We start from the raw sequence: 15,508 nt of genomic DNA, 5'->3' as shown, positions 1-15,508 counted from the left end.
CCGACCTCGCTGACGTAGTGTACGGCAGCGAGCTCCCATGTCACCCATCGTGGTCGTCACCTAGTGGCAGCCCCGATCGACATCAGCCGGTCGGTAGGTACGGATTAAACCCCATTCGGGTTAATGCACACTGTCACACTGGACTACGTATCGCTCTGGCCACACCAAGTGCACCGCTTAGTCGTTTGGTGGTAAAGTGCTACCTCGACCGCAATGACGACCGACCGCGCTGGTGTGGTGTATGGCAGCGAGCTCATATAACACCCATCATTGTCGTCACCTAGTGGCAGGCCCAGGCCCTTTTGCATGCGAACCAGGAAAGAAAAACGGAACCTTCTTCTTCTTCTTCTTCTTGGCGTAACGTCCTCATTGGGACAAAGCCTGCTTCTCAGCTTAGTGTTCTATGAGCACTTCCACAGTTATTAACTGAGAGCTTCCTCTGCCAATGACCATTTTGCATGCGTATATCGTGTGGCAGGCACGAAGATACTCTATGCCCAAGGAAGTCAAGGAAATTTCCTTTACGAAAAGATCCTGGACCGACCGGGAATCGAACCCGTCACCCTCAGCATGGTCATGCTGAATACCCGTGCGTTTACCGCCTCGGCTATATGGGCCCTTAATTCTCTGATAGGTTTCAACGGTCGGACAATCCTGCACTTAACAGATGGTCTCCTTCGGGAGTGGCGTTTAATCCATCCTACCAACTTATCAAAACGGAAATCAGCTAGGAGGGTTCCCAATATTTTTCTAAGTGAACTAATTTACATTCTGCATAGATGTTTGTATGGAATATACTCATTATTAGTTGCAAATACACGTTGACTTACCTAGATTATTCTAATATACGACACACAACGAGACTCAATACCGCTGCTGGAATCCACCCTGCTGTGGATTGTTGAACATCATTTGCTGCTGCTGCTGTTGTTGTTGTTGTTGCTGCTGCTGTTGAGCCGCGGCCGCAGCTGCCGCTGCTTGCTGAGCCTGTTGGACTTGGTAGTCCTGCTGGTTCATACCGTTGCCAGGCTGACCGTTCGGGCCAGACATTCGTACCCGTTTGGCGGCACTGTGATCCATACCACTGGACTGAGCCTGCTGTTGTTGTTGCTGCTGCATCTGCTGTTGTTGTTGTTGTTGCTGCTGTTGGGATTGCTGGTTTTGTTGCTGGAAGATCAAAGAAAATTGATCAGTGACTTTTTACATTGGGTACAAGTGAGTAACGTGTGTCCACTGTGCACACCTAGAAGACCTTAAAAGATCTTAACTTACGTTTGCTTGCTGTTGTTGATTTTGCTGTTGGTTCTGGTGCTGAAAAAAAAACAAATGAAAATTCATTTAACCTACTCTCCCAGCAAAAATGTAGTAAGTTGTCTTACATTTGCCTGTTGTTGCTGATTTTGCTGAGCTTGTTGCTGTTGAAAATAACAGATTTATTAAAGTTGTTATCTGTTTGGGGCTTTGCTACTTACATTTGCTTGTTGTTGCTGCTGCTGCTGTTGTTGCTGTCGTTTGCTTTCGCCCTTGTCGTCCTGATCCTCGTCGGTCAAGAATTCACGTTTCGGATAAGGGATTGGGCATCCTGCGAAGACGTCCGCCGTGGGCATGGGATCCTCCGAAAAGTAGGGATCCTGCATGGCCTGCTCCGAAGTGATGCGCTTGTTTGGGTCCATCAGCAGAAGTTTCTGCAGCAGGTGGAATGCCTTGCTATCTGGCTTAATCTTATGACGCTCCATGTATTTCACCAGTGAACAGTTGGCGTAACTGTAAAAAACAATTCAATTAAAATGTGTTTTCTTCATTTGTGAACGCAAACCGTACTTAGAACGCTTGAAGTCCTTAGTCAGAGTGTGATGTTCGGGCATTTTTCGGATATCTTCCCAATCCTTGTCCTGAGGGAAACCCATCACATTGAAGATCCTATCGAGCTGGTCATGATGATACGGATTACTCGTTTTAATATCTTCCTGTCGGCAGTGGAATATCGGTTCCGAGGTCAGCAATTCCGCAAAGATGCATCCGATGGCCCAGATATCAATTGCTTTTGTGTAATGTCGAGCTCCGAGAAGCAGCTCCGGTGCACGATACCAGAACGTTACCACGACAGGGTCAAGATCTGCCAGTGGCTTCAGCGGAGCGTTGAATAACCGAGCAAAGCCCATGTCAGCGATTTTGACACGACCTCGCTCGTTTCCTTCTCCCATCACTAGAATGTTGGCAGGTTTCTGTAATTAAATGCTCCGATTAGTACATGTTTAGCTGGGCTAATAAAAAGATAAAAGAGCTTACCAGATCTCTATGTAAAACCCAATTGCTGTGCAAATAATGAATGCCATCCAATATCTGATAGAGCAAACTTTTGACCATTCCTTTTGGTACCATAACTGGCTTTTTGGTAGCCTTCGCCGCCCGATGAAATTTTATAATGTGCCACAGATCATGCTCGGCGTAATCGAACAGTAGCCACACCTTCCGATCCGTATGCGATAGGAACACCCTAATCAGATTTATCACGTTAGGATGCTTCAACTCTCGTAGTAACTGAAATAAAAGATTCCCATCACTATCAAGCCTCGAATCCCGCAGCAGAATAGGTACATACCGCAATCTCCCGACAAGCCGACATCGACAGTCCCGTCCCCTCGATCTGCTTCAACGCGTAGTCCTTGGTGTCGTTGCTTTCCTTGCGGTGCGCCTTGTAGACGTGACCGTACGTTCCCCGGCCCACCTTGCAGCCTTCGTACTCGAACAAATCCTCCACCTTGGCCCGTTCCTGCTGAGTCTTCATTTTGAACTCGTAATCCATCATAACAGCGTTGCTCATAGCTCAGCGGCAGCAGCGAAGGGGGAAGCAAACTGTTTTTCTTCGGCGGGGAGTTTTTCACTGGCGATCACACAAATATGTATGACCGATGGCTGTACGTGCGGCTAGTCGCTTCCCACAACTGAGGGACTGAACTAAATGAACGAAAAAGTGGAAAAACTTGCAAAATTTACGAAAAACTATCGCTGTTGTGATTATTTTTGCGCGGATCTTCTGCAAAGGTAACTGTAAACAATTTTTAACAAATTTTGTGCTGAAATTTGTTAACCGCTGTCAAAAATTTCTCGCGTCACATTTGAAAAGGGCGATTATGTGCAAGAGTTAAAATTAATTTTGACGTTTTTCAAATAAGTGTGTGGCATCTAGTTTGACAGGTTTAGTCATCTCTGCCGTTTTCAAAACAAACTTTCCAAAAATTTTAAGGTTTTTAGCGTTTTATTATTTAGTTTAGTGCAACAAATTCAAACCATGACCGTCGTGGAATTCTTCGGCTGTTCCTTCTTGGCCTTCGGGCCTCCGCTGGCGATGTTCTCCCTCACGATCGCCCACGATCCCATCCGAATTATCATACTGATAGCCGCTTCCTTCTTCTGGCTGGTCTCGTTGCTGTTTTCCTCGACCATCTGGTTCACGGTGTACCCCCTGCGGGACAAGATCGCATTCGGACTGGTCTGCTCCGTGTTCATTCAGGTGAGTCATATGCCTACTTCTGGTTTTCTATCCGGAGCGATCCATTAACCCCACGGTTGTTCCTTCCAGGAAGCATTCCGCTATTTGATGTACAAGCTGCTGCGGAAAACCGAACGAGGCCTCCAGGAAGTGACCGACATTGTACACATTTCCGACTACAAGCACATCCTGTCGTACGTTTGCGGGTTGGGTTTTGGCATCATCAGTGGGGCCTTCTCGTTGGTGAACATTCTGGCCGATTCGGTTGGGCCGGCCACGGTGGGACTGAAGGCCGGATCTAATATCTTCATCGTGATCAGCGCAGCCCAGTCGCTCTGTATGATTCTGCTGCACACCTTTTGGAGTGTGATCTTCTTCAATGCCTGCGACCTGAAGAACTACTATCACATCGGGTATGTTGTACTTAGCCATCTGTTTGTGTCCTGTATAACGTTACTCAATGGTCAGGAACTGTTTGCGGTTTCGTTGACGGCGTCCTACATTGTGATGCTTGCCACGTGTGTGATTGCTTTTCGAGTAGTGGGTGGAAATTTGGCTTCGTTTAAGAAGTTTGTAACGTGCAAGTAAATTGAATTCATTCTTTAATTTATATCCCTAATCATAATTTTAATTCATATAAGTAATATTAAACTTTTGTATGATACTAGCATACTACTTTAATCGAATTAAAACCCAATAATAATAAATCAAAACGTTAATATTCGGAAATTCTTTGGAAAGAAATCATATTTATTATAATCATTTTAAAACTAGCTTCTAGGAGCTTTCATGTACACTCATTGCACAATTATGGGTCACTCAAGGAACAACCATTTCATAATATGAATTGTTTTTCATACAAAAATAACACTTTCATTATTTTTATTTTATATTCTCATCATTGAAACCTCTCTTTATTGCTTTAAATAAAAATCTGCTTGTAAAATTCACTTTAGGCGGTGAAAATTACTAAAATGTTGGTGAATAATGAAAACCACAATAATGGGTCAAAATTGGCTGTGTAACAATTATGGGTCAATTTGTTGCCTATTATGGGTCACTTAAGAGAAATCGGCTTAAAAATAATGTTTCGTCTATTTTTTCAATGAATGATCACTTATTCTCGATAGATCAACTATCGCAGAATCTAAAACTGGTCTCAAACCTCTTAACGAAGCGTGTTTTCACGATTTGGAATCACTTTTTCAAAATTGGGTCAAAATCTCCAACACAACCACCGATTAACGCCTAAAAGTATGCAATGCCCATGTACGCAGAACTGTCAATATTATGCTGCACAAAAAATGACCCATAATTGTGTGATTTTCGGTGTTCCTTGGCACAATAATGAGTCACTTAAATTTTGCCAGAAATAAGCTTTAATTGGCTGCAGTCACATGAATTTCTACATTTAGAACGTTAATTATACCTTTGTTCTGGTGACGATACCATTTCGCACATGAAAATCACTGAAGCTCGCTTTTACAGAGCTTACGAAAGCAGCGCACGCACTGTCCGATATTCACTATCGAAGCGTTACTGACAGCTAGTTTTGCGCCGACCAAAAAAATATTGAAAATATGTATGTTTTGATGTATAAGCCCGTGTGCGATACGTATAGTGACACGAAACAAATCAACTTATGTGCGAAAAATAATAATAGCTAACAAAAGCTTGCAATTAATTAGCATTTATCTATTAAAGTGGAAAGTGACTAATAATTGTGTGTGACCCATAATTGTGCAATGAGTGTAATTTTAGATTTTATGATGATTCTTGTCTTGTGTAGTAACGTACAGTAACTTGGAGTAACGTGACACACCTTGACTTGTTTAAAGAATCATTGACGAGAATCAAACATGTATGCAAAAAACCCGAAATAGCGAAGCGACAGACGCATGGAAAGATTGTTGCGGAACACGTTTGTTGCTGCACTGCGTAGGACAAAGCGTTTGTTCCTGCACTTACTTGTCCGTGTTTCCTACACAACAATTTATTCTTATAAAAAAACAGACTCTGTTTCTTGTCGTCCTTGATGCTCAAATAAACGGAGGACATTTCTGCCATTAGCTGCTCTTCTTTAGTCTCAAACTTGAGGCTAAATAAGGGCGGGATTATGAAGATGTTGTTAATTAGTTCTAATTTTCACCTATATGGTTTCGCATTATGCGATTTATACAGTGTATTCCGTGTATCTTCGCCTTTGGCGTTTTCCAATCGACGACGATCTGGTTTTATTGCTGCTATTCTTTGTTGTGCTGTGATTGTAAAGAGTTTAATCGCCTAGTTTGGGTAGTGGCTACGGTTAGGATAGCTCAGATCAGTACAAAAGAACAGCGACGATCAATCTTTGCAGACTTATGCAAAATGGTGCAGCCCAAGTGACCTTAGTCCAAGAACTTTACTTCCGTAAGGGAAATTTCCATCTAGGAAACCTTGTGAAACCGGTGTTTGCTACTTTCAGTAAAAATTAAATGTCAAACTCGCGTGTCATGCCGCGAGCCTGTGCGCTTGTCAACAACGCAATCGTTGCTACACTCATCTCTGAACTAACCACCAGAGATGTATGTGCTATCACAATTGATGTTTCTGTTTGAAATCTCAACAGGAGGAAAAACGTCTATTGTTCGGTTTATTTGATGGAATCCTTAAGTAGTACACTACAGATCTAAATGTTACTGCGCATACTTTACGTTTCAGGAACCCCCGGTCAGCCAACTGGGATCTTTTTACCGATTTGATTGCGGCCAAATTTCATGGATTTTTTCTTTTCTTCCCCTGTTAGGGAAATTAAGCCACTGCGTCCAATAGGCTGAATTTCATGGATACTCACCATCCATTGACACTCCAAGTGATTTAGATGATGTCGTTGATACTACAACGGTCTTCATCATGGAAGCTTTTGAAGAAGCTTGCCCTCTGCAGTTTGTGAAGACCCCAAGAGGAACTCCTCGGTAGAACTCTGATGTGGCCAGCCACAGGAAACAATGTAGAAAGAGTTGGAACAGACGACGTTCAGCTGGATCGGAAGCTTTCAGAACGGCTCGCAAGACCTACCAGAAAGCTCTTCGATCGGCTGGAAAACCCTTTGTACAAATGCTTCCAATTTGAGTGAAGTCAGCGGTTGAACAAAATCCTTGCGAAATCTAAAAGGAATTCCGAGTGAACGAACTTCGATTGCCAAATGGCGATCTCACTTCCTCTGATGAGGAAGTTCTGGAATGCTTATTTAGCAAACACTTCCCCAGATGTGTGTAACCAAGGTTGCGATCATTCATTTGCAAACATTTACATTCATTTGCTATTATCTCAGTTCAGAAGCATGCTATCGAAAAACAATGTATGGATGAATTTAACCTTGTAGTTTTATCTGAAAGTTTGCCGAATAACATTGGGGTCGCACACGCATACCAAAGTCGTGAGCGAGCTGTGAAGGCAACTTTCCACAGCGTGAATGTAATTTATATTAAACTGATTTACACAACTGTTGTTCGGCCTATGGATGTCTTGTGTGGTGTCAAAAGGGCAAAGCGAGAACAATCTAATCAAAATTAAGCCATTTCCAAAGGTTGTGCTTAATGGCGATGTCTGGAGCGTTCTCTTCAACTCCCACGGCAGCGCTCGAAGTTCTCTTTGACGTAACCCCTCTATACATTCATCTTAAACAAGAAGCACTTTCTTGCACTTACCGCCTATGGGTACTCGGTTTACTAGAGGAAACTCCTGTGAGCCGCAGTCTAACACACATCTCGTTGTCTCTACTTTTGGTGAATTGGGACAAAATTGTCCTTGCTCCAAGTGATCTTAATTTTCTATATAGATCATTTTCCACGAAATATCCTTCCCGGGAAGAGTGATCATCTGGATATCTGGAAAGAAGTATTTAAGACGGCATCGTATGTTACACTGATGGCTCCCTTCTCAAAGGTCGAGCAGGTGCTGGTGTTTATTCTCGTGAATTAAGACTACATCAGTCTTTCTCACTTGGTAGGCTGAAATGTTTGCTCTTAAATTCAGCAAATTCTGTTCACCTTGTTATATGGTTACCGGGCCATACTTCCATCGCTGGAAATGAAATGGCTGATGAGTTAGCTCGCACTGGAGCATCACATGACTTCATTGGCCCTGAGCCAGCTATTCCGATACCGAAGTGTTGGGTTAAGCTTCGATTTGACACCTAGACTGCCGCTCAGATATTGGAATAGATTGGAGTCATCCCAACTAAGAGCTAAAAAGCAGCTTATTCAGCCAAAATTTAAAAAAATCAACCTTAGGAGCAGCTTATTCATCCGTTATACAGCATGCATTGACTAACCACTGCCGACTCAGCTATCACATAGCGAAAATTCAACATGCTAATTCATTGTGATAGTTGTGAATCCAAGTATGGAACTTCGTATCATTTGATATGTAACTGTCTAGTTTTTGCGTAACTGCGTTTCCGAGTACTCGGTAAACACTTATTAAGTGAAACTGACTTTAAGAACCTGAATTTTCTGGACGTTTTGTTGTTCTTGGCGCGCTGTGATAAAGAGTTGTAGGATCTCTTTACGCTTTATTCGTTATTACAGTGCACTTTTCGAGGCGCTGTTTGAACCCATTGTGATACGCTTATGCGGGTACGAAAATCCTTTCCCTTACCTGTCCTTTTCGCTGTCCCATAATTTTTTTTTCCTTTCCTTCTCCCTCAGATAAACTATGAATAGGTCAAATTTCCCAAATGGAGGAGAACGTACTTCTGGAGCCGATCTACTGATACCTGTCGTCCTTGATATACTCAAATAATTGGAGGACATTTCTACTCATTTGTACTGTCAGAAACTTCTGCAAGGCTGTGACGGAGAAATTTGATACATTCGCCTTCTTTGTGGCTCTACGTTCCCACTGGAACTCTTCAACTTAGTGTTCCTTGAGCACTTTCACAGTTATTAATTGAAGGGCTTCCTTTGCTAGCCATTGCATGAATTGGCATATTGTGAGGCAAGTCAAAAGATACACAATGCCCAGGGAAGCCGAGAAAAGTTCCCGACCCGAACGGAAATCGAACCCGCCGTCTCCAAATTGACGATCCATACCCATATCCACTAGGCTAACTGGAGACCCCTTCAGCAGCAACTAATGTCCGTAATATTATCAACTTACGAAGTTAATAGAACCAACAAGTACTAAACATTTCCAACGGGTGTTTAATACATTTGTCCATAACAGAACCATAATCACACAATCGATCCTGTTCATGCTTACTACAGATTAGCTCCCATCAGATTGACCACCCGGTTTTTGTAGCGCTTGGAGATATCCTTCTCTATTTGACCTTGTAGCGTCTTGGTCTGTTCGATGACCTTCGCCAACGTGGGTTTGAGATCGACGCCCTGCTGACGGAAGGCAATCGTTTTCTCCTTCATGAGTTTTGCCGTATCTTTCATTTTATCAATGGCCAGCAGCTTCTGCTTCAGCTTCGATGTAAGAATGTCTACGTATTTTGCTGAATGTTTTATTCTGTGCAAGTGCTGGATCAGCTGGCTGTTGATTTGACTGTAAACGACATCGACCTGGGACAACATCTGCGTCAGGCTTTTGGTGTCATGATCCGGAAAGTTGTCCATCATGGTCAGAGACAGGATCTGAACCTTATCGGCGGTGCTCAGTTCGTACAGTCTCATTTTCAGGAATGCTTCAAGCTCTAAAAGCTCGTTGATAAATTTTTCCCTGTAAACCGGCGAGTCGCAAACGGTATATGCCTCGTCCCCCTTGGCTACTCCACCAGCATTGCCGTCACCTTCCACGACGATTCCACTCTCCTCCAGGGAAATATTGAAATCTATTTCATTTCCATCCTGGGCAGCTGCTTCTTCCGGTGCTCCCCAGTCAATGTCACCCACTTCCAGATTGATTTCAGCATTTTCGACGGCACCAAAATCGATCTGCCCGGCATCTCCAAAATCAATGGCCTCTCCACCAGCATCTCCAAAGTCGATTTCCCCTACAGGTGCTTGCTCTTTTTCCTTCTGTTCGAACTTCACCGGCGGCTCTTCAATAGACAACGGTGGTTCCGAATACAAAAATTCATATACCGTCGTATTGCCGGAAGAAGCCACATGCCGCAGAATCGGCAAGCACCCTTCGTTCCCCAGGAAGGCACTGTACAGTTCGATGGCCTTCTTCAGCGCCGAAACCGTACCGGCAATGTCGTTCAACATCTTCGGAAGTTCGCCCACTTTCACCACCAGTTCCTGACGAATGTTTTCACCAGCAATTCCCAGCTGCTTGCATAACGTGTGATACTCCCCTAGGACCACATTCTCCGAACGCTTCAGGTCTTCTATCTTTTTCTCCGCTTCCTCGGCCAGCTGTTCAAAGTTCTTGATCTGCTTACGAATCCCCGGAACTTCGTAGTTTATGTTTCGGACCAATATCTGGGCAGCTTCCGCTAGGTACAAGCTATCCTTCTCATACAACCTCAAGATTTCCTGCCAATCCTTCATCCGTTGGCTACCGTACCGACCAAATACGTTCTTGGTATCGGCCTCGGTCATTTTTAGGATGTCGATGATCTGCTGGCAGTGGAAGTAGTTTATGTCTAAAATACAGAGAAAGAAACATGAAAAGCTACACAAGCTGATAATACTGTAGAAAGAACTTACGAGCTCCCTTCAGCAGCTGAACCAGCCCATCATGAGCTGGCATGTCGGTCAGCGCGGAGCTGATCTTGCTGCGGACATCGCGAACATTCAGGTGCCAATTTTTGTTCACAATCCGACGCGAGACCAGCCAGTCCTGCAGCTTGCCGGCGTGGATGTCGATCGGGATGTCCGCTTCCTGAATATTAACCACAGGTAATATTGTTAGCAAATAGAATTGGTTTTTAACGAAAATTACAACTTACGTTCATTTTATCAATCGACAATCAATTTTTACGTGTTTTACAGGAAAGTGAAGGGCAGAAACCAAAATAAAAATAATCATCCACGTATCCGATTTTTTTTGTTTGGATGATTTTGACAGTTGCCGCAGTGTTCCCATCTAAAAGAAAAAGAACGTAATGATACGATAATTAAAAATTATCGAAATTTTACACGAAACTACTCAAAAGTGAGTTCTTTCCACCCAACATCGTGAGGAATGGTTTATTCCGTTTATTCGGTTTATTGGTTTATTTTCAGCGCGTATTTTTTTTTAACAAATTTTGTTTTGTTTACCACTTAGCACAAACATAAACAAAAAGTGCAGATTTAGGAGCGCAATCTCCGCCAACAATGTTTTTTCGATAATTTGTTTTGTATATTCCGCTGATTTGAGGGTAAGGTCAGAATTTATATAAGCAATCCCATTATTTTAATATAATTAATCCATAATCATCCCAACCCGCGTAGAAATGTCCACGGGCAAAAATATCTGGCAAGCCGCGGCCACCGGTGATCCGATTGCTCTCCAGCAATGCCTTCTGAAGAAATCCAGTAAAAATCGTCTCATCAAGGTCGGACACTTTCGAGACAACCACAACTGGACCCTGCTGCATCATGCGGTGGCCAGCGGAAATGCGGAATGTGTCGAACTGTTGCTCTCCAAAACGGACATCGACGCTGGGGCACGGTGTTACGAGGGACGTACGGCTCTGTTTCTGGCCTGCATGAAGGGGGTGCCGATCGAGATTAGTGAGATGCTACTGGCGAAGGAAGGCATTCTGGTCAATGTTTCTAACAATGAATTCGTAAGTCCGTTGCACATAGCTGTGGAAAAGGGAAACTTAGGCCTGGTGGAGCTACTGGTTGAAAATGGGGCGAACGTGAATGCCCCGGATTTCGCCGGCGAAACGCCACTACACACGGCACTGGAATATGGCACCGTGGAGATTCTGATACATTTACTATATGTTGGCCATGCGGATGCAAATGTCCGATCGGAAAACGATATCGATGCACTGGAGATGCTGGCCGCGCGGGGGAACTACGACCTCAGGACCAAAGTTGCTTGTTTTAAGCTTTTGTTCAATTACATGCACCGGACGCACGAGTTTAGGCAGAAATACCGAATGGAGGACATTTACGCTGTGGCACTCCTTAGCTATCGGTCGACGTCGCTCATTCCTTATTTCGTAGATGTCGCGTTGCTGTGGGAAACCAACCCCGGTAAACGTCGGTTAGCGCGGGAACTGCTAGAAGGACCGCGAGATCAGTACCAGACCAACAGTACCCGATCGGTGGTGAATAAGAATCTGTACCACTTTCTGGCCCTACTCTTGTCGGACGATGAAGGCATCCGACGTCTACAGGATGATTTCATGAACTACGAGGTTATCTACAGCCATTCGTTGATACAGAATGAACTGGTTGCTCTCAGTGTGGCGGCAATCCGCGAGGACGATAACGAGAAAAAGATTCGCATGCTGCTTGAGTATCTCGATTTCGTCAAACACTTGGTCTATTTCTTCTCCGACCATCTTGCCGAAACGCTGGACATGATTAAAAACGTCCTCATGAACGACGAAGTGGACCAGAACGAACCGATGACCCCAGCGGAGCTGATCCGGTACGAGCAGATCGTCGGCAAAATAATCGAAATCACCTCGGCGGATGCGGATACGGTGCTTCTCACGATGACCTGCTCGGCCAGCGATTTGCACTTGCAGGCCAAATTTTTCCATCCGGTTGTTGGGTTTTGTACGGACGTGTTCATGGACGAACGGTGGCTTGGCGGCGGAAATTTGGATAAGGTCATGTACATGAAACTCCTGCACAAGCATGGCACATTGCGGCTGGTTCAGCAGACGGACAGCGGTGGCGCCGGCTTCCGCTTCGAAGAGTTTTCTCTGCTGCGGCAGGCAAGGGATGCGGTGCGCAAAGTGGTTCTCAGTACCATCGACGAGGACGAGAAAAAACGGGACCTGATGTTTGTGCAGCGGTTGAATTCGTTGGACGTTCCGCGGGATTTGATACGGTACTTGCGTTATATGTGAGAGATCCGGTTTATGTTAATTTGTTTTCTTATATAATGTATGTTAGTAAAAATAATTGGTGGGGCTGGCTCACCGAAACTTCCGGTCCGCTTTAGTGCTTTATGCATCATTGTGGCCAGGTGTTGCTCTAGTTTTTCCAACTGTATTGTAAAGCATTAGCGGTGATCCTTGGCATACTTGTGTAAATTGGGGTAGGTACTCGAAATGTTGATCGATCACCGATTATTGCTGGCAGATGCAGTGGAAAGTTTGTCTTAATACGTATCAATCGTCTCTGACAAACGAGAAAAACTGACTTCACTGATTACCTGTCTCTGAGCCAAATTTGGTATAGAGTCTTCAGTCTCCGATTAATCGCTTCATGTTTGATGGAGGTTTTTAATCCAATGGGTTACATAGCCGCTATCCGAATGAAGAGAGTAATGTTCCGCGTAATATATCACAAATCGAAAGAGGTACGGTACATTACGTGGAGCGGATATACTGAATTGGGTACCAGACCAAGTCCCTGCTGGGTGGCGCTAAATAGGTGAGCCATAGACAATAGAATCGTCAATGTCGTAGGGCATAGTATGTGACTATTGTCGAAACAACACTATTTTTGTTAATTGTCCACTAAGCGCATAACTATGTTAGGGTCAAGATTAGGATGAAATCATTGGTAAAAATAATAACACTTTTTAGTTTGTGTAGTTCGATATTCGCATGGTTAATTATTTTATGAACAATAATTTTATTGACGAATCCGATTTAAAATAATTGAATAGTAATTTTTGTTAAGCCATATTATATTAAAATAATCACTATCATTATCAATGAATGCTATCCGCTCAAGATCTTCGCTACATTGAATTTTGAAGTACTGTAGGCTTCACTTATCAACAAATTAACAACAAACACGCTATAACAGTATCTAGAGAATCGTGGAGGGTGAGAAACCTGAACTAGTAGCAGTATTCATATAGATTAACAATTATACTCTACTATTTTCAATCATTGCAACATTATACTAATATGTGCGGGCCGCCCATTTGCGGAGTTGTGCGGCCAATTATTCTCTTTCCATTCCAGAAACGACCGTTTTGAAGCAAGAAGTGTCCCAATGGCCAACACAAACGGGACTTGTCCGAAACACACAAGATAAGTACAACAATTTTATAATCAGGCGCCCAACTCTTTCTACGACTTTGCTAATAGATAATGCAATATGCATACTTCAATATCAATTATTTGTTTGTTTGCGCGTTTATTTATGACACTGTTGAAGCATTCGTGTCGCCGCGGAATAGTTTACAATTTATCTTATTTACATTTTTCAATTCACTTTAAAGTATCTAACACTGCTTTTACAATTGTGTATGCAAACTTGTATCTTAATTATGTTCATTATTAATAGTAGTCTGATAAAACAAGTCTAGTGATTTTTTTTTACCAAGGAATAGAAAGAGTTGGTGTCATAATCAATACAATACTTGAAACTGGAAACTCCTTATTTCCCCCTATGGGTTATAGGGAGGGGCGGGACATTCGAGCCTACTCATCAGTGGAAAGGACTTGATATGCTAATCGGTTTAGCATAGGGCAGATACAAGTCTACTGGTAGACGTATCGCCCAGCGAAACAACGCAGATTGGCCACGGCTCGGGGGTGCGTTGATTATAACAGAATAACAGAATAACAGAATGTATGTTAGTAAAAATAATTGAATCGTATAATGCTTGTTTCATTTTACATAGGGAGAAAAACACGAAATGTGTACATATCCTAACTGACAACAATTTCAGAGGACTCCCGAGATTACGACTGGGTTGCCACCTTGAGTTTGCCTCAAGACCAAGACCCGAACCCGTAAGCATTATATTCTGTTGTAATGCGGGATGCAAACTTATGCCGTTTTTCTTTTTGAACCTGTGTTGGAACTGGATTGGCGGAAAATGTGTAAACAAACTAACTCAAACAAACGTTAGTACAAGCGAAACCGAAGTCGGGTTGGGGTTCAAACTGTGATTCCAACCTGGGTTGGAACTGGATCAAAAAGAAAAACGGCATTAGGTTCATTCCCAAGGAACAATTCAAAGTCGTAAATAAGCATACATGTTGAACTATAGCTGGTTTATGACATTCGCAGCTGAACAAAACCAGATGCTGAATAATGAGCTGAAATGATGCTATTTACATCATAAATAAGCCAAAATGCAACATTTGGCACGTGTGTGAACAGCAACTTAATTATAAGGTTAACAAACGTCAGAAGTTTTTGTTTGTTCGATTTGCCCTTACTAGCTTTAAGGGCTGTTTGCAGATCAGAAGGAATTTCTCAGCCTTTCTTGATGCATAGGAAATTCCTTGCCTGAATTGGCTTCTTTAACGATGTTGAGATAATTTGATATTCTGAATCTGCATGTCAAACTGAGCCGAAACCCAATGTTTCATGAATTTTGGTGCCCGGGAACCTATTTAAAAATCAATTTGAAGTTTGTATGGGAGAGATTTGTCGAATCACCCCTCGTCGCAATTTGTACTGAGCGGAGCTGTCAAACAGTTGCCCAGCTGTCAAAAGGAGATTTCTAAAAATCTCTTTGAAATTGATTTTAGGTACCAAAACAAAGTTTTAAAAATCTGAAAAAAGTCATAGTGGCTCAGAAAAAGGTGCTCTTTCGAATAAAATCAAAAAAATCAATACATTTTTGTAAATTTAAAACCCCAATAGGCTCCTATAGTCCTATCGGGATTCTTGTTTTAAACCACAATATATGGTTCAAGAGTACATATTTACTCATTTTTGACGTTTTTATTAACCGTAGTTGAAAATATATAATTCTAGATTGCGTTTAAATAAGGGCGAAAGTAACATGAACGAGTTCTCTTCATCGACTCTTTCTTCTTAAAATTAAAGTGACAAGATGCAAGTTTCATTAAACTTTTTTACGCTTAAACGAAGGATTGCGATGCAATCTAGCGTCTAAGTGTAAAAAAGTTCGATTGAATTTGCATCTTTTCATTTTAATTTGCAGAAGAGAGAGTCGATGAAGAGAACTCTCTCATGTTACTTTCGCCCT

The 15,508-nt window shown here is 42.8% G+C and overlaps 4 protein-coding genes across 6 annotated transcripts; 2 read left to right on the top strand and 2 right to left on the bottom strand.

Annotated features, from left to right (window-relative positions):
- Positions 1–769: 769 nt before the first annotated feature.
- LOC109409323 (cyclin-dependent kinase 8) lies at positions 770–3,041 on the bottom strand. 2 transcript variants are annotated; one of them, XM_029865797.2, is made up of 7 exons: positions 2,603–3,041; positions 2,290–2,541; positions 1,822–2,225; positions 1,473–1,764; positions 1,380–1,415; positions 1,273–1,311; positions 770–1,167 (listed from the first exon to the last, which is right to left on the bottom strand). In XM_029865797.2, exons 1-7 carry the CDS (start codon positions 2,822–2,824, stop codon positions 865–867), a joined length of 1,548 nt encoding a protein of 515 aa, XP_029721657.1. In that variant the 5' UTR covers positions 2,825–3,041; the 3' UTR covers positions 770–864. The 2 variants fall into 2 exon arrangements, with proteins under 2 accessions (XP_029721657.1, XP_029721658.1); XM_029865798.2 differs by lacking the exon at positions 1,380–1,415.
- Positions 3,042–3,168: 127 nt separating this feature from the next.
- On the top strand, positions 3,169–4,212 carry LOC109409324 (gamma-secretase subunit Aph-1). The gene is made up of 2 exons (XM_062850848.1): positions 3,169–3,514; positions 3,584–4,212. Exons 1-2 carry the CDS (start codon positions 3,293–3,295, stop codon positions 4,079–4,081), a joined length of 720 nt encoding a protein of 239 aa, XP_062706832.1. The 5' UTR covers positions 3,169–3,292; the 3' UTR covers positions 4,082–4,212.
- Positions 4,213–8,714: 4,502 nt separating this feature from the next.
- On the bottom strand, positions 8,715–10,525 carry LOC115262905 (CDK5RAP3-like protein). The gene is made up of 3 exons (XM_029865795.2): positions 10,380–10,525; positions 10,138–10,312; positions 8,715–10,073 (listed from the first exon to the last, which is right to left on the bottom strand). Exons 1-3 carry the CDS (start codon positions 10,383–10,385, stop codon positions 8,737–8,739), a joined length of 1,518 nt encoding a protein of 505 aa, XP_029721655.1. The 5' UTR covers positions 10,386–10,525; the 3' UTR covers positions 8,715–8,736.
- Positions 10,526–10,726: 201 nt separating this feature from the next.
- On the top strand, positions 10,727–12,496 carry LOC109409326 (poly [ADP-ribose] polymerase tankyrase-1-like). 2 transcript variants are annotated; one of them, XM_062850846.1, is made up of 2 exons: positions 10,727–10,793; positions 10,867–12,496. In XM_062850846.1, exon 2 carries the CDS (start codon positions 10,869–10,871, stop codon positions 12,447–12,449), a length of 1,581 nt encoding a protein of 526 aa, XP_062706830.1. In that variant the 5' UTR covers positions 10,727–10,793; positions 10,867–10,868; the 3' UTR covers positions 12,450–12,496. The 2 variants fall into 2 exon arrangements, with proteins under 2 accessions (XP_062706830.1, XP_062706831.1); XM_062850847.1 differs by having other exon boundaries at positions 10,729–10,798.
- Positions 12,497–15,508: the final 3,012 nt, after the last annotated feature.

Source organism: Aedes albopictus, chromosome 2 (genome assembly GCF_035046485.1).
Source record: "Aedes albopictus strain Foshan chromosome 2, AalbF5, whole genome shotgun sequence".
In the NCBI taxonomy this organism is placed as follows: domain Eukaryota; kingdom Metazoa; phylum Arthropoda; class Insecta; order Diptera; family Culicidae; genus Aedes; species Aedes albopictus.
Note: the sequence above shows the minus strand (reverse complement) of the source record. Positions and strands in the feature narration are given on the sequence as shown.

Bases quoted from the DNA above. Each gene is read 5' to 3' on its own strand.
- LOC109409323 (XM_029865797.2), bottom strand. From the start codon at position 2,824: ATGAGCAACGCTGTTATGATGGATTACGAGTTCAAAATGAAGACTCAG. The intron at 2,542-2,602 runs GTATGTACCTAT...CTTTTATTTCAG, and splicing joins CGGCTTGTCGGGAGATTGCG to TTACTACGAGAGTTGAAGCA. The intron at 2,226-2,289 runs GTAAGCTCTTTT...ATTTAATTACAG, and splicing joins GGGTTTTACATAGAGATCTG to AAACCTGCCAACATTCTAGT.
- LOC109409324 (XM_062850848.1), top strand. From the start codon at position 3,293: ATGACCGTCGTGGAATTCTTCGGCTGTTCCTTCTTGGCCTTCGGGCCT. The intron at 3,515-3,583 runs GTGAGTCATATG...TGTTCCTTCCAG, and splicing joins TCTGCTCCGTGTTCATTCAG to GAAGCATTCCGCTATTTGAT.
- LOC115262905 (XM_029865795.2), bottom strand. The intron at 10,074-10,137 runs GTAAGTTCTTTC...TCTGTATTTTAG, and splicing joins TCAGCTGCTGAAGGGAGCTC to ACATAAACTACTTCCACTGC.
- LOC109409326 (XM_062850846.1), top strand. From the start codon at position 10,869: ATGTCCACGGGCAAAAATATCTGGCAAGCCGCGGCCACCGGTGATCCG.